Source organism: Pezoporus wallicus, unplaced genomic scaffold (genome assembly GCF_028554395.1).
Source record: "Pezoporus wallicus isolate ANWC-B61680 ecotype Strahan unplaced genomic scaffold, APGP_CSIRO_Pwel_v1 contig_5542, whole genome shotgun sequence".
NCBI lineage: Eukaryota > Metazoa > Chordata > Aves > Psittaciformes > Psittacidae > Pezoporus > Pezoporus wallicus.
In genome coordinates, this window is record NW_026640165.1 from 3667313 (window position 1) to 3694020 (window position 26708).

At 35.8% G+C, this 26708-nt stretch overlaps 1 protein-coding gene across 3 annotated transcripts in view; it reads left to right on the forward strand.

Annotated features, from left to right (window-relative positions):
* TBC1D22A (TBC1 domain family member 22A) overlaps positions 1-26708 on the forward strand; it is a 169922-nt gene that overhangs the window by 15449 nt on the left and 127765 nt on the right. For all 3 annotated transcript variants that reach the window (XM_057417910.1, XM_057417911.1, XM_057417913.1), the window contains 4 exons: positions 10186-10256; positions 17708-17836; positions 18994-19056; positions 26404-26518. In XM_057417910.1, the coding sequence (XP_057273893.1) occupies positions 10186-10256; positions 17708-17836; positions 18994-19056; positions 26404-26518 (378 nt within the window). The remainder of the gene's footprint in view (positions 1-10185; positions 10257-17707; positions 17837-18993; positions 19057-26403; positions 26519-26708) is intronic.

A 26708-nucleotide genomic window follows, 5' to 3' on the forward strand; every position in this document is an offset into this window, starting at 1 on the left:
GATGCCTTGATTTAAAGTATTGCAAACTATAGCATAGACATATTTAGTCAACGGGTTTTTACAACACAGAAATTTCCAAGATCGAATCCTTCATACCTGTACTTCTAAACTACAATCTGTGCAATAAAAAAATAATAAATGTACTGTGTGGTTGGAGTGTATTTGTACACTACCACAGCAGGAATATGATAGCTTTAGATTTATTTTTTATTTGCCACCAATTTTGTTCTTTCCTGTTTGCTTTTATTAAAAACAAAATCAAGAACACTCTAATAGACAAGGACTAATCCAGGAAAAAAGGCATCACAGGTATGGAAAAGCTGTGAGTAAATATAAAAAAAATAATCCCTCCCCCAAAAAACCCCAACCCCATCCAAAACATAAAAAAAACCCAAACAAACCCCCAGACAAACTTACCCAAACCCCCAAATAACCCAACAAAACAAAAAACAGCAAAACAAAACCCAATCAACCAATGAGAAGCCCCCAGCACTTTAATAATGCAGGTCATCAGAAGTATTGTGAAGGGGTATCAGCTTGGCTTAAGAGATTGTTGCTATTGAAAACAAGGGGGTAACAAAGCAGTAAAGTTGAGAGGAACATTTCTTTGGAAGAAAAGCTAAAATTCAGCTTTTCTTTGGTGTGAAATATTAGCTCTTCCCACTGTTGTGTAAACATTTATAGAAATCAGTTTGGAGGAAATGGGTAGTTAAGAAAAATCCTTCTGTTCTCCCCAGTTATAGTTTCATTTGGATATGTGCTCTAGGAATGTACCTCTCAAAGACACAGTATCAAGTAATTGGGTTTTGTAACCATCCTTTGCCTTAATTATACAATAATAGATGAGTAAAAATGTTTCAGAAATTCAGGGGGTGTTGGGCTAGATGAGCTTTGAAGGTCCCTTCCAGCCCAAACTGCTTACACGATTAAATATAACCTGCACCTTAATTTTACCATTGAATGCTTTTTCTGCATTTGGTGGTGTATAGACAAGGTTATTTGATGACTCTTTTACTTTCTATGGATCTTCCTTACTAAAAATGACCTAGAGTAAGAGTAGAGTGCTCAACTGTTATTATCTTGTTGGAAATTTATCAGAGAAGTCTTGTACATTGTGTATCAATGCAAATAATATATATTAGGTTTATACTAAGCATTGTAATATATAGTACTTAATATTATTTCCCTTCTTTTGGATGTTATACAAAACTCAAAGAACTCAAACTTCAAGGGCTGAGTCAAACAGCAAGGGTATTTTGGTATGCATGCAGTTCCAGCTGTGTCATAGGACTGTCTGTATTTCAGTTTACCTGGTTCACCTTAGCAAGTTATTTTTGGCATGTCTTTCCATTAGCTGGCATTTGTCCTTTTGTTTTGTGACTCCATTGGAATAATGACCCATGTTGGGGAGGAAAGGCAAGAAATTTCTGGAAAGAAAAGAACTGAAAACTTCTGCTGGTGGACAGGTTGAAGAGATACCAGATTCCCCATGTAGAAATCTGACAGAAGTTAGCAAAGTAGTACTTCCTATTCCACAGCCTCCCCCATTCTTTTTCCCTCTCTCCACCCCTCCGCCCCCTCCCCCCTCATCCTCTTTGTGAAGATGTTGCATCTGTGGATGTAGGAATCCTCAGCACAGGAAAGACATGGACCTGTTGGAGTGGGTCCAGAGGAAGGCCATAAAATTTGTCAGAGTTGGAGCACCCTTCCTGTGGAGACAGGCTGAGAGAATTGGGCTTGTTCAGCTTGGAGAAGAGAAGGCTGAGGGGAGACCTTAGGTTGGCCTTCCAGTATCTAAAGGGGATCTACAAGAAATCTGGAGAGGGACTTTTTACAAGGGTGTGTAGTGATAGGACAAAGTGGATGCCTTTAAACTGAAAGGGGATAGATTAAGATTAGATAATAGGAAGAAGCTCTTTACTGTGAGGGTAGTGAGACACCGGAACAGTTTTCCCGGGGAGGTTGTTCTGTATCCCTTGAATTGTTCATGGTCAGGTTGGAAGTTGTCCCTGCTTGTTGCAAAGGGGTTGGGCTAGGTGGCCTTTTAAGGTGCTTCCAACCCAAACTGTTCTATGATTCTATGACCTTAGTATTTTAACTTTGAGATAAAAATATCAGAATGATTTAATTCCCCCTTCAGCTCTTTTTTAAATTAAGACTTTGGTGTCTTAAGATAACATGCGAACTTAGATACTTGCCTGCCTTGTCACCAGAAGCATTTTTATTTTATGCTCTAGTAGTGTTAGACTAAGTCTTCTAGGGGTAATTTTTGTCCTGCTTTTATAGTTGTTGTTGGGAAGGGCAGGGTTCTTTTTCTTTCCACTTGTTTTGGTTTTGAATCATCAAAGGAAAGCATAATGTGAACTGATGCTTTAACAGCAGCGATGCATAAGGGTCAGACTGTGCTTCTGGGGTGATAATTATGAAAGCTTGCTATTGCATCTGACGAATTCTTGCATAGCCTCTTTCAGTTGTAATGTGTGCTGTTTGTCGCTGGCAAAATGCTAGCTGACCTCACTGTAGTGAAAAGGTAGGTCCAGAATTTTATATTGTTTTTGGAGTAGTGTGAGATCCTGGAACTTTGGAGTCCCTTGACAGAGGACAGCAGTCAGTGATGGCGCAGAGATGGAATTATCACATATCCAGGCTAATGGTTTTCGATGGAATTGGCTTAACTCTCAAATATGAAATCATCTATCAAACAGTTTCCATCCTGAAAGTAGTTGCCCTACAACTCAGAAAGCAAAACCAAAAGCACTGAGAAAATTCAAGAGACTCTGTGACATGACAGTAGAGTAGGTTTATATATACTTATATATTTTAAGTATAATAAGTCATTAAATACAATATTAAATGCAATATTAAATACAAAGTTCTGTATCAAATAAGGAGAGTAGAACAGAATTTAAATCCTATCAAGCTAAATGTATGGAAGTGTTTTTAAAAGAGAGTTCGAGAAAAAACTCGCAAAAGGTATAAAAACTAGTGTTAAATGCATTTTCTCAAACAATCCAGGCTCTCAGCATGGAAGAATGCAGGCACATATTAATCCCCAAGGCCTACATCATGGGAAGCTAGTCAGAGGATCTGTTTCACATAAGTGTTGTGTTATACACAAAGGAGAAACATCTTTGGTTTACATTTTTACCTCCATGTCTGGTGCTGAGATTTTTATTTTTTTCCAGAAAGAGCAGCCCTTTGAAACCCAGTCCTACAGGATATGTATGGTATTGTCTGGAATTTTGGGACAACCCAGTCTATTCCTAGTTAAAAGGACTAGGAGACTAATGTCAGGAATGAAAAAGTATTTCTTTTGAAACTTGCTGAAATAAAACATTACTCCTCCTTTCTCTTTAATTTTCAAAACATGACTCCTTAGTTCAGTGAGTTCTATAGGTGTTGTTTATATTTAGCCTAGAAACTGAGGTTTCATTTCAAATAGTGTTGTAATTTAAATTCTTTGGCAAAACTATCTTTGCCTCATCCTGAATGTAGAAGGAAAGCTCAGCTGCATCACAGGATAGAAAGTTGGACTAGAATATACTATATTCCAGTTTGCTTGCATTAAGAAATAAGTTACTTAAGAATATGTGGAACTTTTGTCCTGGGTGGTTTGTCGCTGATTCAATCATATGTTCCACATTTCTGATTCTGACAGTGGATTTGCATCTTTTCTTGGGTTTATGCTTGGGTGTTTTTTTTACTTTGCATAGGTTGGTTTTAGAGGTCAGTAGCCATGTTTGTGCATAGATTCCTATTTGGGATGAGTTAAGGGAGGATTAAAAAATACAGTAAGGTGAAAGATTAGTATTTAATGGGTATAGAGTTGACAAGGAGCAATTGATGTTACTTGAAAGTAACAAATGTAGTTTGGGTTGCAACTTATTTTTTGTTTTATGCATTTACTATGCTTATTACGTAATTTGTAAATGGTGTGCTGTGTGTAACAGTAGCCAAAACTTAAAGCAAAATGATTGTGTAAGGAAGTAATAAACTAACACATATGATCCCTTTCCTTTCAGCCAAACTATGAGTGACAGAGATAGATCAGACCTGGGAAAGCATACTTGTTCTTAAATACAGATTAATGGAACAGTATGATTCACAGCTAGAGATCACTTGTGTTTGAAGACTTGGGGCCTTCATTGTTATTAAATCATCACTGGAGCTTATGATCATGTTCTTGAGTGGAGGAGTTATGCATATGTAGTTTATAGATGTTTAGTTAAGGCAGATATTCTCTTTTTTAGTCCATAAACTGTATTATACTATATGGTTGCTTTACCTTTACTTGTTCTGACTGATTCCTGCCTTTTTGGATTTTAGAAGAATATAACCAGTGATACAGTTACTTATGATTTAGTGCTTGATAGCTTGGGAATTTATTTGACATTGGATTATGTGTGGAATTGAAACTTGTTTCAGGGAAGTTAGGTCTGCAGGCATATATTTAAGCTGCTGACTGCCCTGCTCGGAGGCTGAGCTAACTCCCTAGGGCATGGAGAGCTGCTGGAGGCAACACGAGAAATTGCTGAACATAACAAACTACAGTGTAAGAAACTAACAGAAGTTATAGATAGCACCTAACAAGATGCCTGGATTTCACAAGTGTTAAAAGGGGAATTGTGTGAGAAATGTCCAAACAGTGCCATTTCATGGGGAGGAGGAGCCCTGGAGCTACTTTGGAAGGTGCAGCGTGACAAGACCAACAGTGCCTGGGTAATAATTTCAGAAATGCCAAATTTTGGTTTAGCTATAGTGAAACTGGGACCAGTAAGGGAAGAAGTAATTGGAGTGGTTTGATAATTTTGGGTAGAGAAGAGGAGATAGAAGGGTGGTGGAAAAAGAATACCAAGTAATGGGAAAAAAGAGTAAGGTATGTGACTTGGTACTGGGGGTACCTATTGGGCAGCTTGTGCTGGATTATCACAGTTTGAGCCTGACAAACTGAACCTGTTGACACTACATGAAACAAATCAAACCTGTTTTGCCTGCCAGGAGGGCTTAGGGGAGAAGGGCTTCTTTGGCTGGCAAGGGGCACCTGGGTTGGGTGCATTTAGAATCCTGTTATCACTGCCTTAGTGCTTCCAGGTCTGTTGTGGAGCTGCTACTCTATAACAAATGGATATCAAAATACCTGAGTTATGGTGCCTCTGGTCAGTCATTACTAATACTGTTAGACTGGGTGGTAGTTCTTACTTTTGATAGTCACTGAGAACTTGTAACATTAGAATTGTCTTGTCTGCTTTTGTAGACTAGAAAATTGGAATTTCATATAAACCGGATTAATGGATCTATTTTATGCTTGCTCTGAGAATATTGCTGAAGTTGATATGACCTAAAACTGTAGAATTTATGAGTCTACAAATGCCTTTTAATTGCAGCACTGTTCTTGATCTCAAACTTCTGTTATGAAGCTGTCTGTTTCCATTCTTTTGAATGCAGAGGTTTTGATTTAGCTTGAATTTCTTGGATAGAAGTCTGTTTAAGGACAAATATGAAGATTTTCTAAAGATGATCACTTAATACCACAATAACTTAGTAATTTTTCTATTAGGCTTTGTTATTAATTCTGCTGCTTACCATCTCTCCTCTCCCCATTCAAAAAACTAGTCCCTTAAAGCTGTCATTGTAAAGACTGAATCCCTGAGAGCCAAATAGGCCGTTCCAAATAGTATTGTACTCAAACTTTTGCTCTGTTTGAAGTGGCAGAGTTTTTCACCTTGTCCTGATATAAGAAAAAAAAAATCTAGTTTTCATGTCAGTGGTGTCCATCTGTTGTTATCTGAAACTCCTTGATGAAGGCTGTCCCTGTCCAGCTATGTTCTGTACTTCAACATTGCTGTGTGACATGGCAGAGCTATTAGCATGGTTTTCTTTGTCATGTGCATTCTTGGTTTTCTTCAGAATCCATTGGTGCCTTTTTTCCATTGCTCGTGACATCCCATAGCTCTTGACTTCATAACTGCATTTTGTTTTCTGTTGTGAGAGCCACCAATCTCTTTGCTGCTGTACTTGATGCATCTCTGTGCCCAAGCCTAGGGTTTTATTATGAATAGACAATCCTGGGTGCCATCCCCTATTGAGTATCAGTGAAATTTAGGAGTTTTTTGTTAATTTTTTCCCATTGAATCCCTTGTGTTTGCAGTGACAGAATACTCATAATGGAGTATATTTTTTGTGCTAGCCTTTGATACGTAGCTCAGTTTAAACTTCACCCTCTCTCTGTGTGTATAGACTGCACAAGTTCTGCTCTCATTGTTTCTTTGAGACTTCAGTTCACACTCCAACAGTATCATATTTTTTTAATGTTACTTGTCTTTTGGTCATCCTATATTCTTCCAGTGCCTATCAACTTGAGATGAAGAATAAGGGAGGATTTGCAGTTATGCTTATAAGCATGCTTTTATGCTTCCTCCATCCATGCATATTTAGTGTGCGTGTACTGTGAGTTTCTTAATAGGTTTTGAAAGCATATGCTGCTGTTGCTTCTGTTCTGCTTAGACTCTAATATATTACAACTGCTTTTCCTGATTTTTATATACGTGTGAAGGGTATGAAGTATCTCAAAAAGCTGTGGAAGAATAATATATTTCTGTAGTAAGTTGCCAAGTGAGACAAAAAAAATTCTTATTTTTACAATACGGAGAGAGTAATAGAAATAATAGCTCTATTCCATAACTTTCAAGATGATGGTTAAAACAACATGGGTTTTATATTACAGAATGAGAAAACTGCTGCAATGTTACATATGATTTCCACTTGTTTCATAAAATACTTTCCTAAAGTAGGACAAATATTTAAAAAAAATATATCGTGAAAGAATGATCATGTTTGCAAATGCAAACTGAAAATAATGAAGACCATATGAAAAAAAACCCTGCAGAATTTGCTCTCTGGACTTCATTTTTAGAAGCCCTATCAGCAGTCTGGTGTTTCTAAATTAACAATGGAAAATAACCCAAGCTGTAGGGAGCATGACATCAGGAATAATTGTATCAAAGCATATACTTTGTCTTTAATGATTCTTGTATTTAAATGTACTTCGGTGGTACACTGATCCTCCACAATAGCTAGTCTCTGTGAAAGTGAATAGAACGTTATTATTCTGACAGTTCTTTTACAGGCTTTAGTTTATAGAAGGGTCATGAATATTTGGACTTTACATAGTTTTTCATTTCTAATGCTCTTTCTTATGTGTTTAATTTAAAACATCTGTGATGTGAATAGTTGCAGTTAAATTTATTGTTACAGTTTAGTATAAGCAGGAAAGCAAGAGAGCATCAATTTCTGGGATTATTCTAAGATAAAGAACAAAACCAGGTTCCTTTGAAAAATATCATAAGAAATTATTTAGATTTTTTTTTTTAAGATACAGTTCTGTTTTAATGATTGCACCACTTTTTTTTTTATTAAGAATTTAAGGTTTTCTTAACTATACAGTGAATTCTGCTGGTCAGCAATGAAGACAGGTGTGGAATTTCAGTTGATGATTTGAGGAAAGATAAAGCTGAAATATATAGGGATGAGGACCAAAAAGGAGGAAAACAAAGGAAAAAGGAAGTCTTGAGAAGAGGTGGAATGGATAAATGGTACTCAGAAGTGATATGTAAATAGGAAGTAGAGGTTAGGAAATTAGTGTTAGAAGGGATGAAGGTTTTCTTTTGCTTATGTTGTCATGCATTAAGGAACCTTGATATAATTGAACTTTGTCATTGTTCTTACATTTTGATGTACTTCAGTCAGTGCTTCTTCTGAGGTACCTCTATGCTTAGAGAAGGGGAAATAGTTGTCAGTGCCTTGCCATATCTATATCTTCTCTGAACTTAAAATAGCTCTCAGTCCTGGGTTTGGATTTCCTTGACCACAAATACCTTGTGTTTTCTGTTTTGGAGTTGGAACCAGTAAAATGAGCTTAAATTTGTGTACTGCTTGATAGTGTATGTTTTACTTTACAGATTAAAGACCAGGCAGTAATCTGCCTATGATGATTATTAAAGAAGTACAGGAAGAATGGCAAAGATTACTTGCTGTAAATGATCAGCATGTTTGATAAGGATGGACTTTAAATGAAATAAAATGCAATCAGTTACAGTAAGTGTAGTTGTGTTATTAACTCTGTAGTATATTTAATCTTACTGTTGCCATAGATGTGGATAAGCCTCAAGTACAAGGAAATTCAAGGCTGGGGAATAATTTGTTTGCTGGAAATCAACTCAGTTCACATTTTATGTGGTGGTGTACCTTTTTCCTTTGGTATTTGGTAGTCTAGTCTTTGGATTGCCCAAGGTATATGACCGAATTTATCTTCGGTCATACTCAGTATGATATTCCTAAATAGCTATATATTCTGCTGTTTTGGTACACTTGCACAGAAATACATGCCTAAATGTAACCTGTAGTGGTAGGAAATAACCTTGACTTATTTATCTACTCTCCCTTTAACAGGGTGTCATTTTGATGTCCTTGTATTTCTTCTTGTATAGTCAAGAAATAAAAGAGTTCATTTAAAAACAAAACTACAAAATAAACCATGACTTCAAGTTAAAAACATCTTAATTTTTTTCTTTTTTCTCTGTGTCAGTAAATGTTGACTTTTTCAAGGGTTTGAACTGTTGAAGACAAACTTCTGTTAATGAAACTTATTTTTGTCAAATACAATGGTATTTTAAAGCTTAGAGGAAGCAAACAGTTTTGTTGATGTTATAAGAAAGTAACCCTTTTTCTTTAGGCTAGATTCAAGACTTGTGGTAGATGCATTCACTGATGTGATGACCGTTTAACATCTTCTTTCTTAGTATCTGTTCTTTTCCTCTGTTGTTCTGAGTTTCTGCTCTGTTTTGGTCCCAGTGCAGCATCTGGTCGCTTTTTTTGCTTGGATTTTGGTAACTTAATATTACAAAATCCAATTTACTGGAGCTTTTTGTTTGCTTTAGTTGATGCTTTTTTGAAAAACCTGAATTGTTAATTAATCTTTTTATTATTATTAACTATTTAGCCTCAGTACACTTTTAAAATCAGTTTCTTTTGTCTTGGAATATATTATATGTATTTTAAGTATTGCACTTGTTTCAGTGGACTGTGTTTTCATTCCTGGTTAAAAATAGTTATATATGTTCCTAGAAATAACTTGCTTCATGGTAACATACCACACCTAACATGATATTTTACATTTCTTTGTATTGTGGATGCGTATTTCTTTTGGAGTAATAGAAGGAGGGTGAGAGTAAGATTATGATGATGGACATTGCCTATAAGAGTCTTTGTCTTAACAAAAAATAAAGGCAGTATTCATTTATAAATGGCCAAAGTTAGTCATCATATTCACTCGGGATGTTCTTACTCTAATTACTTTCTTCTGTGCTTTGTTTTCTTGGAGTAATAGATAGACAAAATGCTTTTAAATGCCTTGTTGGAGTGTAGAATTTGGAAAACATAGGCATATGATTGAGACCAAATTTGCTGGAATATACATAGTTAATTCAAATATATAATTAACTGGAATAAGTATATACAAGGTAAAATGTAGAATTTTTTTCTGTATTCCTTAGCATGTTGGTGATTTGAACTTGTGCAGTATTAACCTGTAATTTCGACTTGGAGTAAGAGGAGAAAGAGCTACAAATAGATATCTCATAAAAATACTGTTTCTAAGGGACACTGTTATAAGCATATGAATTTTCTCTGATTTTTCTGTGTTAAACAGTTCTCACAAAAAATGTGCAAAGGATAGGTTTAGCTGGTTTGGTATCTGACAAAAGAAAGGAGTACGACATAAAGAATGAACATATAACATTGGATTAAATTCCAGTGTTCAGACCAATTATCATTCTATTTCTGTAACTGCAAATCTTATTTTTAATTAGGATCTGTGTAAACATATTATATGATAAGACTCAGGTTATCTTGCATATTAATATAAGACATGTATACTGAAAACTAATGTTGAGAAACACTTCAGAAAGTTACCTTATCACACTCAGTACCTATCATAGTATCCCTAGAGATAGTAATTTTTCAATATTTTATCGATTCATTAGAATTGCCACATAATTCTGATTTCATTAGATTTTATATGAGGACATGATCATTGTTGTAAACAACTTTGCGCTAACTTGAATGTATCTGTGTATAATATTTGATAGTCATTTCCTTAGTTCTCATGAAATACTTCTCTTTTAATAGAAGAATTACGGAAATTGAGTTGGTCTGGCATTCCCAAACGGGTTCGTCCAATTGCATGGAAGCTTCTTTCAGTAAGTTGTTTGGTTTTGGTTTTGTTTAGTTGTTTTTAATTTTCCTTCTTCCTTTGCATTTAGTAGTAATAGTTTTTGTTGCTTTGGTTTGTGTTTTTTGTTTTTTTTTTTTTTTCCCAAGCATTACAGATAATTTTGCTTGAGTTGTAATGCATCAGTGATACTTGAAAACACTGTGTCCTGTTGCTGAATTGTAATGAAAGTTCTGTTCTTTTACTTGATCTCAAGATTAATTTGTCAAACTGAACGGAGGGGAATGAGAGGTAGCAGTAAATCATGTCAGCTGTACATCTTTATTTTTCAAAGTGGCTTTCTATGAGAGAGAGGCTTAGGTGATAACAGTGGCCTCTCGCAACCAATTTTGATGGAATGGTGAAGAGTTCAAATACAAGTACTTGCTTACAGTTTTCTCTAAAATAGGCACACAGTAGAGGAAATGAAGCCTATTGGTGTCCTGTGAAAGGCTTCATTCTGACTTCACATTAAAGTAACTATGAGAAAGGATTAACAGTGTACTAAGGAAAATCTGTGATAGGATCTCATGGGGTTTATGGCTGATTTTTCTGTAGTGGTTTAAAATGAACAAATCCGCACCGCAGTGGTCAGTTATATTGTGGCATTGGCTGTCCCGATGTCAGACCTGTGAGACAGTTCAGGGAGACAGCTAATTAAAAAACTAATCACCTTTTTGCAGTGTGAGGTTTTGGCTGGCTGAGCTCACTGAACTTTGCCCAGTGGTCACATGATTTTACAATGGCAGTAGCTTTGGGAGTAGGCTGACTGAAATACCACACAGCAGTTGCAGTCGGGCATCAGAGACAAGCTTGCAGGAATCTGGGATTCGCTGGGTTTGGTGTTACAGAACTGATTTTTTTTTTTTTTTTTCAAATCTCAGTATTTACACTATATTTAAAAATGTTCCTCTGCAAAAATACAATGTATTCCTCAGAGGAGTATTTTTCATGTCAATCTTTTCAGCTATGATACTTCAGATGGCAAACAGTTGTGTGTTTTAGCAGTTGTTTGTCTGCCTGTGGTTGGGAGAAGAACTTGTGAAGATGTTTGTATTAAAAAGAAGCAAAAATCTACTGCTGTCTACTCTCCAGAGGCTAGGAAAGACACTTCCTCAGCAAGTCTTTATGCATTTAAGTACTGTTTAAAATTCTGAGTTATACACACAACAGTTTAATGCTATTGAATTTTTCAGAGAGTAGACTTAAATAGCTTTGCTTTTTATAGAATAATTCAGCGGGGAATGCAAAGTATTTACTTCAGATTGACACTGATTTCCAATGACTGAAAGAGTCTCTCTTGCTGATGAGTTCTACTAAATTTGCAGCTTAGTTCCTTCTAATGCTAAATGCAGATGAAGCTTCTTAATGGTGGATATTCAAATATCCTGCTGTAATTGAAATTAAACTTGCACTGTACAAGTTATTTTTGTTGTGTTTCCAAAGGTAACTGAGAATTTGGTAATGAAAAGGACATTTTTTTCCTTTTTTTTCCGTGAAGTTTTAGGATGCCTCTTTGCAAACACTCAAAGTATAAAAAAAGAATATGGCTAACTCAAAATTGATTTTGAAATACAGTTAAGCTAATTCATAAAGATAGGTTAAGTTTTGAATCAGAGGACTGTCACTGAGGTTTAGAAAACTGGAATTATGCATAAGCTAACTGCAGTCACTTTCTTGCTTTCAAGTAAGAGCATGGGCTTTCTGTGAGATGCAGCTTCATTCCATAAGCTGATTTTAACTTAGTGTTTCTGAGATTCCCAGTCTAGAGAAATTCCTAAGAGTAGAGTTCCCTTGTTCTGTTGTTTTAACCGCTCCAGGATCCATTCTGGTTCAATTCTTACCTTCATCTGTGTTGCCATACCGCTGCAAAGAAACTGTCTTCAGGACTTTTGGATTTTACTTTAAGAATTACTTGATTTTTTTTTTCCTTTTTTTTTTTTTCCCTTGTCATCCAAATAGCAATATTTTGAAAGGTCTCAGCTTTTTTTATGTAATTCTCACGATGATTTATCTACTAAGTGTTCCTTATTTAGTATGTTTTGGAAACCCAAAGATGAGTCATTTAGGAATCATTAACTTTTCTATACTGTAACGCAGCAGCTGGATTCATCTTCTTCCTGAAGTGGGGAAGAAAAAGTGTTTTGGGTATTTGTGGCCTAAACTCCATAAGGCTTTTTTCTAATGGTAATTAATTTTTAAGTCACATTAGCTGTTTACCTATTGTTAATGTATGTCCCAGGTAAGAGGGAGTAATGTTTTTTAGTAAAATTCTTTAGTTCTAATTCTTTAGTCTTTAGCTTGATGAGAAACTTACCATGAGCCGGCTTCAGTGTGCATTCGCAGCCCAGAAAGCCAACCCTATCCTGGGCTGCATCAAAAGGAGCGTGACCAGCATGAAGGAGGTGATCCTGACCCTCTACTCTGCTCTCGTGACACCTCACCTGGAGTATTGTGTGCAGTTCTGGTGTCCTCAACATAAAAAGGACATGGAACTGTTGGAACAAGTCCAGAGAAGGGCCACGAGGATGATCAGGGTACTGGAGCACCTCCCATATGAAGACAGGCTGAGGAAGTTGGGGGCTGTTCAGCCTGGAGAAGAGAAGGCTGTGTGGAGACCTCATAGCAGCCTTCCAGTATCTGAAGGGGGCCTACAAGGATGCTGGGAAGGGACTTTACATTAGGGGCTGTAGTGATAAGACAAGGGGTAACGGGTTAAAACTTAAACAGGGGAAGTTTAGATTGGATATAAGGAAGAAGTTCTTTCCTGTGAGGGTGGTGAGGCACTGGAATGGGTTGCCCAGGGAAGCTGTGAATGCTCCATTGCTGGTGGTGTTCAAGGCCAGGTTCGACAGAGCCTTGGGTGAGATGGTTTAGTGTGAGGTATCCCTGCCCATGGCAGGGGGGTTGGAACTAGATGATCTTAAGGTCCTTTCCAACCCTAACGATTTTATGATTCTATGATAATCTTTTGTGCTATGAGTTGCCTTGGGAAATAAGCATACAAAAGCAAAACTTTTGGTTAAATATCAGTTGCAAAACCAAAAAAGACTGGGAAACCAAAGAAACTAAAGCACAGTTTAGAACTAAATTAAGGCTTGATATGTTTGCCTTGGAATTATTCAAAAGTCTTAGCCAGTCATGCCCAGACTATGACATGTCTGGGGAACTGTGTACAGTTGGTAGTATCTAAGGCAGAAGGTGATAACCTTCTTTGTAAAATCAGAATTGAAGTTGGAATTTTTTGAATATGATTCAACAAATTGGACAGTTGAGATACTTATTATATAGAAGGTAAATAATACTAACATGTTAGATTAATAGTTTTTTGGAGGGAAATCATATGAAAATCAATGTAATGCTTAGGGGCTGTGGATGTTATGCATGTATATTGGTCACAGCATAGAAAAAAATTACATGATTTAGCTATAAAATATAGCAAAAATGTTAGGTATGCTGTACTTAAACAGCAAGCAGAACTATTCAGGCTCACTTTTCTTTTGATTAACCAAACTTAAGATATGGTTGCAACAGCCTTTGGAGGAAATTATTGAATAAGCGGATTAAAGTCTCCACCAGTTTATTCCTTGATATGTTGCAAGTCTTTCCTACTTTTGAAAATAAAACCTAATTTGTAAAGTGAACAGGAAATAGGACATGTCCAACTGAAAGATTACTTCAGTCTTTGAAACTGAATAATAGCAAAAAGGCTTGCTGAGAAAGTATTGATATCCTTCGAGCAATCACTTCTGATCTCACAAATGAATTCTTTTCTAATGGAACTAAGATATCCTAAAGGGGGGAAAAAAAACCACAACTATTGAGAATAAATGGGAGGCAGAATTCAATATTTAACTTAATACAAAACACTGGGACAGGATATTAAATGCCAGGATTAGCCTTGAGGCAAAAGTTAAGCTCGTATGATGTAAGGTACCAGATGTAAGTCCTAAAAGATATGGTTTTGCAAAAGCAAATACCTCTTAAGGTATCTGGAGTATAATATGATTTGTATTTACTCTGTTGTCATCTTAAACTAAGGAATTAAAGTATATGGGAATAACATTTTTAAATGTTTTTAATATAGAATCATAAATTGTTTAGGTTGGAGAAGACCCTTAATCTTAAATCCAGCCGTTAACCTAGCACTGCCAGTTAAACCATGTCCATAAGTGCTACAACTTCATGTTTTATAAGTACCTCCAGGGATGATGACTCCACCACTTCCTTGGGCAGCCTGTTCTAGTGCTTGACATCCCTTTCCTAATACCTAATCTAAACCTTCCTTGGTGCAACTTCAGGCCATTTCCTTTTGTTCTGTTAGTTGTTACTTGGAGAAGAGACCTACCCCTGCCTCGCTACAATCTTCTTTCAGGTAGTTATAAGAGAATGATAATGTCTCCTCTGAGCTTCCATCTCTCCAGGCTAAATAACCTCAGTTCCCTCAGCCATTCCTCACAGGACTTGTTCGCTAGACCTTTCACCAGTTTTATTGCCCTTTGGACATGCTTCAGCACCAAAATGTCTTTCTTGGGGCCCAAAACTGAACACACTATTCGAGGTGTGTCACCACTGCTGAGTACAGGGGGACAATTGCTTCCCTAGTCCTTCTGGCCACGCTATTGCTGATAAAGGCCAGGATGCCGCTGGCTGCCAGGGCACAAGCTGGCTCATGTTCAGCCATTTGTTGACCAACATCCCCAGGTCCTTTTCCACCAAGCAGCTTTCCAGCCATTCTTCTCTAAGTCTGTAGCATTGCATGGGGTTGTCATAGACCAAGTGCAGGACCTGGCACTGAGCCTTCTTGAACCTCATACAATTGGCCTTGGCCCATCTATCCAGCCTGTCCAGATCTCTCTCTCGAGCCTTCCTATGCTCCAGCAGATCAACACTCCCACCCAACTTGGTGTCATCTGCAAACATGCTGAGGGTTCACTTGATCCCCTCATCCAGGTTATTGATAAAGATGTTAAACAGAAGTGGCCTCAATACTGCATGGGAAGCACCACCTGGGACCAGCCACGAACTGAGTTTAGCTCCATTCAGCTTGGCCATCCAGCCAGTTCTATACCCAGCAAAAAGGTATGACTGTCCCAGGCATGAGCAGCCAGTTTCTTCAAGGGAATGCTGTGGGAAACGGTATCAAAGGCTTTACTAAAGCCTAGGTAGACACATCCACAACTTTTCCCTTGTTCACTAAACAGGTCACCTTGTCGTAGATGCAGATGGGGTTAGTCAAGCAGGACCTGCCTTTCATAAACCCACGATGATGGGGCTCGATCACCAGGTTGTCCTCTACATGCTGTGTGAAGGCACTCAAGATGATCTGTTTTATAACCTTCCCTGGCACAGAGGTCAGACTGACTGGCCTGTAGTTCCCCTGATACTCCTTCCATCTTTTCTTGTGGATGGGTGTTACGTTTGCTAACCTCCAGTCAACTGGGACCTTGCCAGTTAGCTAAGACTACTGATGAATAATGGAATGTGGCTCAGTGAGCACTTTCACCAGCTCCCTATGTACTGTTGGGCCGATCCATGTGGCCCCACAGACTTGTGTGTATCTAAGTGGTATAGCAGATTGCTGATGATTTCCCATTGGATTATGAGGGCTTTATATAGAGATACTTTCAAAAATCTATCTGTGTTTTAGTATGGAGTGTAATTTTTATTTTTCTCTAAATGTTGAGCGAAAGAGAAGTTATAGAAATGGGATAGATGCAGGAGAGTAATGGAACGTGTATACTTGGATTGTTTAATTTTATTGTATAATTAACAATTATAGTATGTTGGATTTACCACTTCCATTTTTGTTTAGGACTGAATAAGATAGCTGTTTTTGTAGTTAAATGCACAGCATTTTGCTAGTTACTTGCAGTGGCTATGTGGCTCTATGGCTCATTGTGTAAGAGCAAATATATATGCTGTACTTCTTTACAGATTTTTTCGATGTTATGAGGATTATTTTGTAAAGGGAACTTAAATTTTGCATAAATTTAGTTTCTCTGTTTTATCAGTTACCATTAGTATGGTGATAGCTGTTACTGTGGCAAGAGAATGTTTCTAATATTGGTAAAATCTTTTAATTTGACTTGAATAGTGATTAATATGATTATTAGGGTTTTTTTTTTAATATGGTCTTGGATGTTCAGATCTCTTTCAAAGCCATCTATCCTTAGAATGATTCTTCAAAGTATTTTTAAAGGACTGCCATCTATGTAAAATATCAACTAGCTTGCTTTATTGCAGTGTTAGAGGATATTGATATTGCTTGAAATCAAGCTGCTTGCAAGAAAGCATTTAATGTATCTGAATATTCAGAAATCTTTTTGGTAGCCAGTTACATGAATAATGGTGTTTCTAGTAAGTGAATTTTATATCTAACTGACCATTTAATAACGTTCATGATACTTCCTTTTGTAAAATGCTAAAATGGCAAGCTGAGTTGCTTGGTTTATTTTAAATGGCAAGTTGTCTGTGATGCCAGAAATGGTGATCAGACTTGACAAAAGAGGAAAATTAGAATGGATTGTTTTTGTTTCTGAAAGGTTGTTTTTTTCAGATATATCTGAGTTCAATGATGAACCATTCAGATATATTCTGTACTTAGGCAGGATTATACACTGTTGCATCATCTGACACAACTGCCTTAGTGTGTCCATACTTTACACAAAATATGATAGTATTTATAAATTGCTTTCAGAAAGGTACGGCTTGTGCTCTTACATCTAAGAGCCCAGTCGCTGGTGCTGTTGAGTCATTTTTTGTGATGAAACTTAATAACCTCCTGAGATGAAATGAAAGCTTGAGATAATTTTTTTTTTCTCATCTGAAACAGTGAAATAAAGTAGCTAGAATGTTTTAAAGCTTTTGAATTAATACTCCATTGTATTACAGATTTAACCATAATTTAAGCATATTTGCTAATGTATATCATTCTTACTTGAAGCCTACTGAGATAATATGCATTTTGTTAAAAAATTATTAAAATTACTCTAATAACAGCCACATAGAAATGCAGAAATAAGTGAACTCGTATAGCGTTGCATTTATCTCAGGTTATTTGTTTTGAGCTTTTGTCTTCAGAAAGTAAACATAATCTTAGAATTCTTGATGAGAAATTGCTTTTTAAAGCTGGAAAAACTTGAAACTTTTCCCTTAACAAAAAAAAAGCCAACAAAACAAACCCCCAACCAACCAACCCCCCTCCCCCCCCCGAAAAAAACCAAGAACAACCAAACCTGATTTTAGTAAGATGTTTGTACTTTTGCATCAGTTGTGATGATTAGAAAACTGCTTTACTAAAGGATTATTCAGATCCAGGTAGGACTGCATGGCACTGCGTGATTTTATTAGCTTTCCTGTCATATGTAATCAAATACCAGTGGTGCTTTTTGTAAGGCAAAGAATAATATCCTTTTCTTTTCACTGTTTTTCCTTCAGGGCTATCTTCCTGCAAATGTGGACAGAAGAGAAAGCACTTTACAAAGAAAACGCAAAGAGTATTTTGCATTTGTTGAACAATATTATGATTCCAGAAATGATGAAAATCACCAGGATACCTATAGACAGGTAGAACACCTATTGAAGTGACTTTTACTTACAGGACATCTTCTAAAGAACTTAGAGATTATTTTTGATGTTTACCACTGTTTTCCTCTATTTCTTTAATAATACTTGATAGGCAGCTCTCTAATGAATTGTTTCTCTACATTTTTGAAGCAAAAATATTAACTATTTTGGCCTGAAATTCAAAACAGTAGATTTCTTTTAATTTCGGCTTTAGTCAGGCCATGTGGCACTGCTGTTCAGTGCTGTCATTATTTTGTTTAAGAATAATAGGGTTTTCAAATGTTTCATCTCCTGCTCAGACCTTCCTTGAATTGAGTGAAAATGGACAGGGAGTGTAACAGTGACTGTTTTTTACTGGCTTCATACTTCTGCTTAAGAAGTTGAAACTATTTATGATGTGCAATAAAAATAAATAGCTGTATCAAACTTTCTTGCCTGCCCAGATAAGCAGGTAACTTTTCTTCAAGTTAAGGAATACTCCATACTTATTTTGTATTATTAAGTATGGAGTAAGCAATAGTACCTAGCCTTCTTTAAGACAGAAGAAGCAGAGATTTTCAGCTTCAAGTCTTATCTTTGTTGGCAAGAAGTATATAGCATGACTAATACAAGGTACTTGTGTATCTAGCCCAGAATAATCAGGTTAGTATTCTGTTGCATAAAACTCCTTTGTGAAGTTGTATATTTGGGCTCTCTTCATAAGCAATTGTCAAATAAATTAAAATAGGTGCTAAACTCTATTTTCACCTTTTAATGGTTAGTCCTTATTGTAAAGGTCTTTTCCAACCTAAGTGATTCTATGATTTGAACATGTCTTTGCAGCAGTAGTAGTCTATATTTACTCATAAATACCCCAGGTTACAAGTATTACCAAAATGAATGTATTTTCCAAATGATCAAAATGTGATATAAGAATCCTAAAATGTGAAAACAAAATATATGGGTGTTTCATTCTTTATTTTACCTCATTGATTAATAATGACTTAAAGATGTAGCTATATGTTTTGAAATACAATAAATCCATATTATTAAAAAAAAAGTGATTCAGTGACATTATAGCTAATACTGTAAAATTAAAAAAAATGTTTTAACTGTTGGGTTGTTTAAAAGATTTGTGGTTGGTTCCTTTTACAGTATTCTTCTTTCTGTTTAATTAGATCCATATAGATATCCCACGCATGAGTCCTGAAGTTTTAAGGCTTCAGCCCAAAGTAACAGAGGTAAGAATGATATCTAAAGATTTTTATTTATTTATTTATTTATTTAGATATCAGTTTATTAATGAATCTGATGTAACAGCACTGGTTAACAATTAATTTGACAACACTTGCAATTTTAACTTTAGAACTAGCTTAAAGTAAAAAAATAAGAGTATATGAGTATAGGCTAAGGATAGTGTAAATATGAGTAGTAAAAAGAAAGGCATCTCATTAATCTTTTGCATTGAATCTGTCAGTTTTTTTTTCTTTGGCATTGTGCCTTTGAGTTTTATTTTTTTCCTTTTACTTTTTTTCTGTCTGTATTTTGGTAATAATGTGTTTTGAAGTAAAGGCAGATGATAGTCCCCATGGTTCTATATATTTGTCAAAATCATTCAAGTCTGAAAGTTCTTATCACAGTTTTCCTCTTAGGAAATTCTCTTTTTGTGAATTTGTAGCATGACTGGTTTTGTGTTCCTTATTTCATTTTGCTTCCTTAAGTTTTATATGTTGAGCACACTATTTAAGCTCTTTTACCGCTATAATAAACTTTCATCAATTAATGGTAAATATGTTAATCAAATTGGTCTATTTTGTTTGGAAATTGAATACCAGGGTGACTTTATAAAGTATATAGGTCATAAATAGTGTAGATGGTGTGAATTACCCTCTTTCAATTATTTCTTCTTCTTCAATTCCTTCCCCTTCTAATGGGAGATCTAGTTAGATCTTCATATGTACTTCCATGTAAATTCTGTTAGTATCATTATAGAGCCATATAGAACATCTTTGGATAGTTCATTAGATGATACAGAAGTTAAATGCAGAACTAGCTTTCATCTGTTTTTCTGCTCTTGCAGTTATTTGTCTAATGGAAACACTCCTCCACAGATGTTGGAGAAATCAGTTTGAAGAAATAGCCAATTACAATTTCTTAAAAGAAAATGTTATAAAAATACTTCTTTTTCTGTTTTCTACACAGTGGTGTTTTACCTTGGCTATTCTAGGGATGATTACAAAGATTAAAGTAAGAAAAATAGGGGACAAAAAGGGAAACAATACCAGCAAGAAATATACTATTAAAGAAATTAATAAGATCAGTGTTGTATCTAGAAATGAGCCAATAAATGAAATTGGAAGTGATTATTTTGTCATGCAGAAAGGGCTACAGAAAGAAGAATGCTCTAACACTTCTAAGAGGAAAGAACTACTTGTATTGTATCAGCAGTAGTCTTTTAAATTATTCTAAAGATGTATTTGCATTCAACACAAAGTGGTGGCTTTCTTGGGATGGGCTTTTTACTTCCCTGTGTTGCAAAATGAAACTGTTCTTAAGGTTTCCATGAAGATCATCTGTGTCTCAAATTGTGTGTGACTGTGGTTCAGAGGTACAATGATCGTGGTTTTGTAGCTTTCAGTTTAGATGAAAATGCCCCAAAATTACGTTGGGTTTTCTTCTGCCTCATGTTTTAGCGAAAGAAAAACTAGAAGCTGTTTAACTTGCCTGGTGTAAGAATCTGTGCATTCTTGTTTTTTAAAGGAAGATTGAAAAGTACAAAACACTTCCTCAGGAATGACTATTTACTTCTAAATTAGCTGAATAATCAAAAAAAAAAGAAAAAGGACTTTAAACTAGAATTTCAGGTAAATGTCTTCTGAAGAATATATTTAATGTCCTTTCTTTTAACCAAATTTTTGGATGAGACCTCAAGTGGCTTTAAAATGATACTAAGACAGATAAAATATTCTTACGGGAGATTATTTTGAAGGAAAATGATATTTAGTAAAATGATATTGTCAGATAGAAATAGAAATCTGTAGGATCTTGGACTAGTTAATGTGTTTCTTTAGACTGCATACAGACTTGATAATAGTTTGTATGGACACAGCTTTGTATTTACCGTGGATATCTGCTTTTTTAATAGTACAGTTAGAAATGTTAGAGTAAACTTATGCTGATAATCAGAGAAGATTTGGTCAAGGTTTTCCAACATTTGCAGTGAGTAATTTTGTTAAATACTTAGTGTGTTGGGGGAAGTATCCCATAATAAATAATTGAAAATAATTAGTTACAGGATAGTTACAATCGCTTTTTTGTTGAATGAGTAACTTAGAGCTAAAGGATTTATTTAGGCATTGGAGAGTATGGCAATGTGATAAAAATATTAGTGTGGTATTTGTTACAAGCTGTCATAGTTGAAAGAAGATTTTCTTTCTTTTTATAGCTGAACTATAGTTAATCTGAAAAGAGGCTAGTTTAATGAAAATGCTGACAGTCAGCTTCAGAACTAGTAGATCCTCCCAGAATAAAACACTTCTTTTATTGCTTGGGAGTAATTGAAATAAAAAAGAAATACTGTGTCTAGGTAACTTCTTGCTAAGTAACTTCCAGTATGTCAATAGAACTTCAATAGCAAATATTATTCAGCAAAGTTTGAGTCTGGCACGCAGTTCTGGCTCACTTTGTGGCATCATTAAACACTTGAAATTATTAGGTATTTTTTGGTTTTAGTTGTCTGTTTTCAGGTAACACCAATTTTCAGGTTGCATAGTCATTTAATGTGATTTACTGGCATCTCATTTGCAAATATGTTTTTTTGTTAAAATTAGCATTGTTTTCATTTGTAGTTATTTGTTGAACCTGTCCAAATGTATGCTTTCCTAGTGTTTCATTGAACAGGTGCATCTTTAGCATTGCCATAAAATAAACATATTTTAAATCCATACTTTTTAAAAACTCTGGTTGCCCTTGCAAGTGACATTGAATTATCCCCCAATATGAAGAATTCTATTTCATGTATACAGGTGCTTGAATTCAGGCTCCTGAATACAGCCCAGTATTCCTGCCTGCTGCTGATCATACTTACATTTTTTTAGTTTGAATGTTTAGTAAATTGAGTCACTTAACAAGCCTAATTGAGCCACATAAAATAGAAAGACATACTTGTCATCAGTGTGATGCATGCGTTGTACAAGAGTGCTGCTGCTTTCTTGTTGAAAAAGAAACCACAACAACTCCTTTTTCCCCAAAAAAGAAAAATCCCTGTTCGTAACCTATGTCATCCATACTTCTTCTCTAACACGTTTTGTTTTTTTTTTTTTCCCTAGTTCACAGTAAAGGATTGGTAAAGGTGTCTTTTAGTAATATTTTGTTAGTTGGCAGCAAGTGATGTTGCTGGTACAGAAGAATAAGAATGTGAAAAGGGTGGATGGCAGCAGTCAAGTGGGATAATGGGAAATCTAGGAAGCATTTGAACAATAAAGAGAATCTCCAATTTAATTTCTAGTGACCCATCAGTATCCTGAACTTTACAGGGTCTCAGGGTCTTCATGTGTTAGGTGTTTTTAGAGCTCCACTGATCTCTGATCTCCTGACTATATGTGTGGGCTGCTGAGGGGGTAGGCTTGCATATATCTTTGCCTTCACTCTCTGATCCAAGAGGGCCAAGCCTAAGTGGCTTGATGTCATCTTACAATGACTAGTGCAAATGACGCTGGAAGGGTTGTAACATCCAACTTCTCCCTTGTTTCTTCCTCTCCCTTTCTGGGTTTTTGGAGCCTTATGCTAGCATAGCCTAATCATTTATCACAGGGAAACCATTTCTGTGCCCAAGGGCTCAATGTGGACAGGGGCCTTGCATTGTTCCCAGACCTGACTCCCTTCAAGAGAGGGGGAAGGTGTTGCTGGGCCCAGATGAGCAGCAGTTACTCCCTTTCTTTTAAGGTGTGATGTCAAGAGCCATAAAGAAGGGAATTGAAGTGTAAGTCAAAGACAGGTTTCAAAGGGCGGTGCAATTGACTGTGGGTATTACAACTGTTTTTTTTATATAGCAATTTTTGATGCTACTGCGATGTAGGATGATGATACAGCTACTAGGAAGAATGTCACTTAGGATGAGGTAAAAAAACTGTAGCTGACAAAGACCGAGGAAGAGCTCTAGTGAAAAGACCAGAAACATAATGCATCTAGAAACTTCACAGTGTCTTCTGACATCAATTTCCAAATGCTGCTATTCCAAGATTTTTGTTCTTGCTGGTATTTGAGTCTCTGTTCCCAAAGAGCTTTTCATTAGAATTAATAAAGCTGTTTTAATTTCTTCTCTGAACTTGGAATTTGGTTCCTGTACTAAAACGTTTTAGTTTGGAAGAAGGTCTTTTGAGTCTTATGTGTGGGAATAACTTCCTTTTAAAATCTGTTTGAAGTGTTTTTCATGGGAGTTGTGTATTCTGGGTCAGAGGAAGGAAGTGTGGCCCTCAAAGAGTGGGAGAGTGTAGTTGGAGGTCTTCCCCCATATAGTTCAGTCAGGTTTCTTTTGAAGACTAGTGGCTGTAAGTTTAGAGTTTAGGTGCAATAAGTTAAGCTAATGGATTCTTCTCTTTATGTATATAAATATAGTTCTTTCTGTTATCATGAATGAGAGTTAAATTCAAAAGAGAATAATTGATCAGTAATGACATCTCATGAGATGTAGTGGTTCCTAGTAGAAAATTAATTCCAGTTTCTGCTGCTGGTTTGGAAATCAAGAAGGAAACCTTTAGGGAAAGTGACCTTTTTAATGAGTCCTATTTGAACACAGTGATGAGTGCTGTATAGAAACTTAAATCAGTCTGCCTTTCAGGTTTTCAGTGCTCATTTTTTTCAATTCAGAACAGTAAATGAAACTTTACGAAAACGATTAGAAACTGAAAACACTATTTTAGTGTGTATTTATGGAATTTGTGATTAGATGCATTTGGGGATATTAAAGATGATGTGCCAATCACAAAGTGATCCTTCCTGCTCAATAATATTAAATAAACCCCCCCAACAAACCCAAACAAAAAAACCCCAACCAAATACCACCCCCACATCCCCTTAGTTTTCATACCAGGATTTTAAAAATGCATTGAAATCCATAGGCAGCTCAATTTACAATGCACACTATGTATATTTTCAGGTTCTCAGGAAAGGAAAAGTTGGTGGTACAAATTTGAGCATTGTTTGATTTGAGGCATGCCTTGATGAAAAGCACTGTTTTTGTGATTTTTTTTTTTTTTTTTTTTTTAGAATGGGTGTTTTGACATCTGTTACTTCCTGAATTACTTTTTTTGTTTGTTTGTTTCTCACTGTGCATATTTTGTAACCCCATCACACAAGGTTTTTTTTAATCTAGCCTACTGCATAACATAATTGCTACTTAAATAGGGTTTTCTAGTCACTTCTGTCTAAAATTTTTTTTCAAAAAAGTTATTTGTGTTTACAATATGATAAATCTGTCCTTTATTTGAAGTGAAACACAGGATGATAACGCTGGTAATACTGTTTCAGTTTCAGTAACATTAGATTATCAGTAACTGACAGAAGCAGGAAGGATGGCTGTGAGCTAACTTGATTTGCAGTTTTTCAATAATAGTAAAGCTGTGATATAACCAATTTCATAAAGGCATAATTATGTAAAATGTGATGTACATGTAAAAGTACATGGCAGAACTTAGGGTCTTTGTACAGTTGTTGATAGATGATGAAACCCCATTGGCTATTGCTTGGTTTGCACAGGTTAGTATTTTTTCAGTTTAATATGCAGCACATATTAAAAAGCATGAGGTGACAGGGACTATCACAGAGAATTTATAGCTAAAGGGATAAGCACCTTAGCTAATGAATATGAGGTTTTTGTGGAGCTTTTGCTAGCTGAATACCTCCCTTTCTGCCTAATCTTTGCCCCAAAAACTGAAATCACAAAACCTCAATCTTAATTGTAGCTGGAATGGATCAAACATGAGCTGAGTTAATGCTTCTTGTGTTTCAGTGCCCACCAAAGCTTTTCATATTTATTGTTCTTGACTATTTCCCTTGTTCTGTGGATTTTCAGCATGCCAGGGAAATGTAAAACCTGGAGATTAAGGAAATCTGGTTGTTAAAAGAAAGCCTGTGGGAGAAGGGTGAATGTTGATATTTGCTTTCAAAGCAAAAAGTGCAAATGTGTTTCAGCTTCAGGTAGTTCATAGAGAAGCCTGTGATAGAATTCTTATGCACCTGGATGCAGTCATATATGCCTAGATCCTTCTGTACTTGAAAATGACTGCAAGAGGGCTTTTAAACTAAAGATTAAGTTTTTATTTAAAATTGGATTAGAATAGTCAACTTCTTAATGTAGCAAAAACTTGAAGTGAGATTGAATAGAAATAATGCCAGCTTTTTCTCCCTGTTGTGTCCTTTGAGGTCAAGTCCTTTACTAGCTTTCTTGAAGCATGAGCATTCATTGACTTCTGGGCTTGCAGCAAACTATGCAATCTCCTTTGGGTCCTTATAAAGTCTCTCATTTTTCTGTTAGTGTTGGAGGCCTGATCTTAAGACTGACACAGTCATTTGGTTTGAGCTCTCCTTTCTCTGCTCCTCTTAGCTGCCTCTGCATTTTGGCTTCTTGGGCAGACCTTCCAGGGAAAAGCAAACGTTCTTTTGCTTCAGCAAGATTATACCTGATTGAGTACCTGTAGTTAGGGCAAAGAACACAACAGCTTTCACTCTGCTGCTTATTTGAAGCATTTAAGACATGTAGCATGTTCAGAATCAAATAATTGAGGAAAACTAGAGGTTATCACAGACCTAAATTGGGTTAGAGATAAATTGTGTGATTTCCCTGCTCTGTACTCTTCTCATGCTGTCCTTCCCGTGGTGAGGTATGTTGTGGCCTTAGGAGCTTTTGCAGATCTTGGGCAAGGTACAGTTTACAGTTGAGGTGGTGATGTTATGCAATACCCTCAGGCAGGTAGTTGCCTTATTTCTGTGTTTCCTGAATTTTTTCAGATAGATTTTTTTTTTGTTGTTGTTGTTGCTGTTAACCAGTATACTTGCTTCTCAAGTCTAGGACCCCACATTGCAGTGCTAGACAAGCCAAACTATGGCGGAATCTCTTTTTATGGGTATATTATTAAAAAAAAACAAACAAAGCTAAATGAAGTACTTCTTTCTGTTACTTAGGGATAGATACAATGATATATTGATAAAATACTTCTCTCAAAGAGGTGAAAAGTCATAAGAAAATGATCTAATATTTCTGTTTCTTTGGGAAAGAAGTATTTTACATTTTCAGAAAAGGTTCAATGAGTAAGTGCTACTTAGTTGTAACTACTATAAATTAATTATGTACTAGGTTGGTTTTAATGTACTAATATAGTAAAAATGCTTCCTTTTGAAGATCTGAGAAGCTTACTTAGCACTGGAAGTTAATTATAAATACTGATGCTTATTTATGCTTTCGTATGCACGTTTCTGTAGTAGTAGTTCTGTGTTGTTGAATTTTGTCCTTGTATAATTTTCAAGTGTTGTGCTTAAAATGTGCTCATCACTTGATAAATTATCTGATAGTTTCTTTAACTCTTTTTCAGATCTTTGAAAGAATTTTGTTTATCTGGGCAATACGTCATCCAGCCAGTGGATATGTTCAGGGCATAAATGATCTTGTTACTCCTTTTTTTGTAGTCTTCGTTTGTGAATATATAGGTAAGATTTGTCTTAATACTGAATTATGAATTACTGCTGGTTTTGGAACTGTATCTTAGTTTTAATCTGAGTAACGATTTGGACAAGCTAGTCAAAGCATAATTTTATGCATAATTTATCATATATTTTTATACTTTTAATTCTATATAGTTCCCTTTGAATATATACTGAGAAGCAGTCAGATTTCATC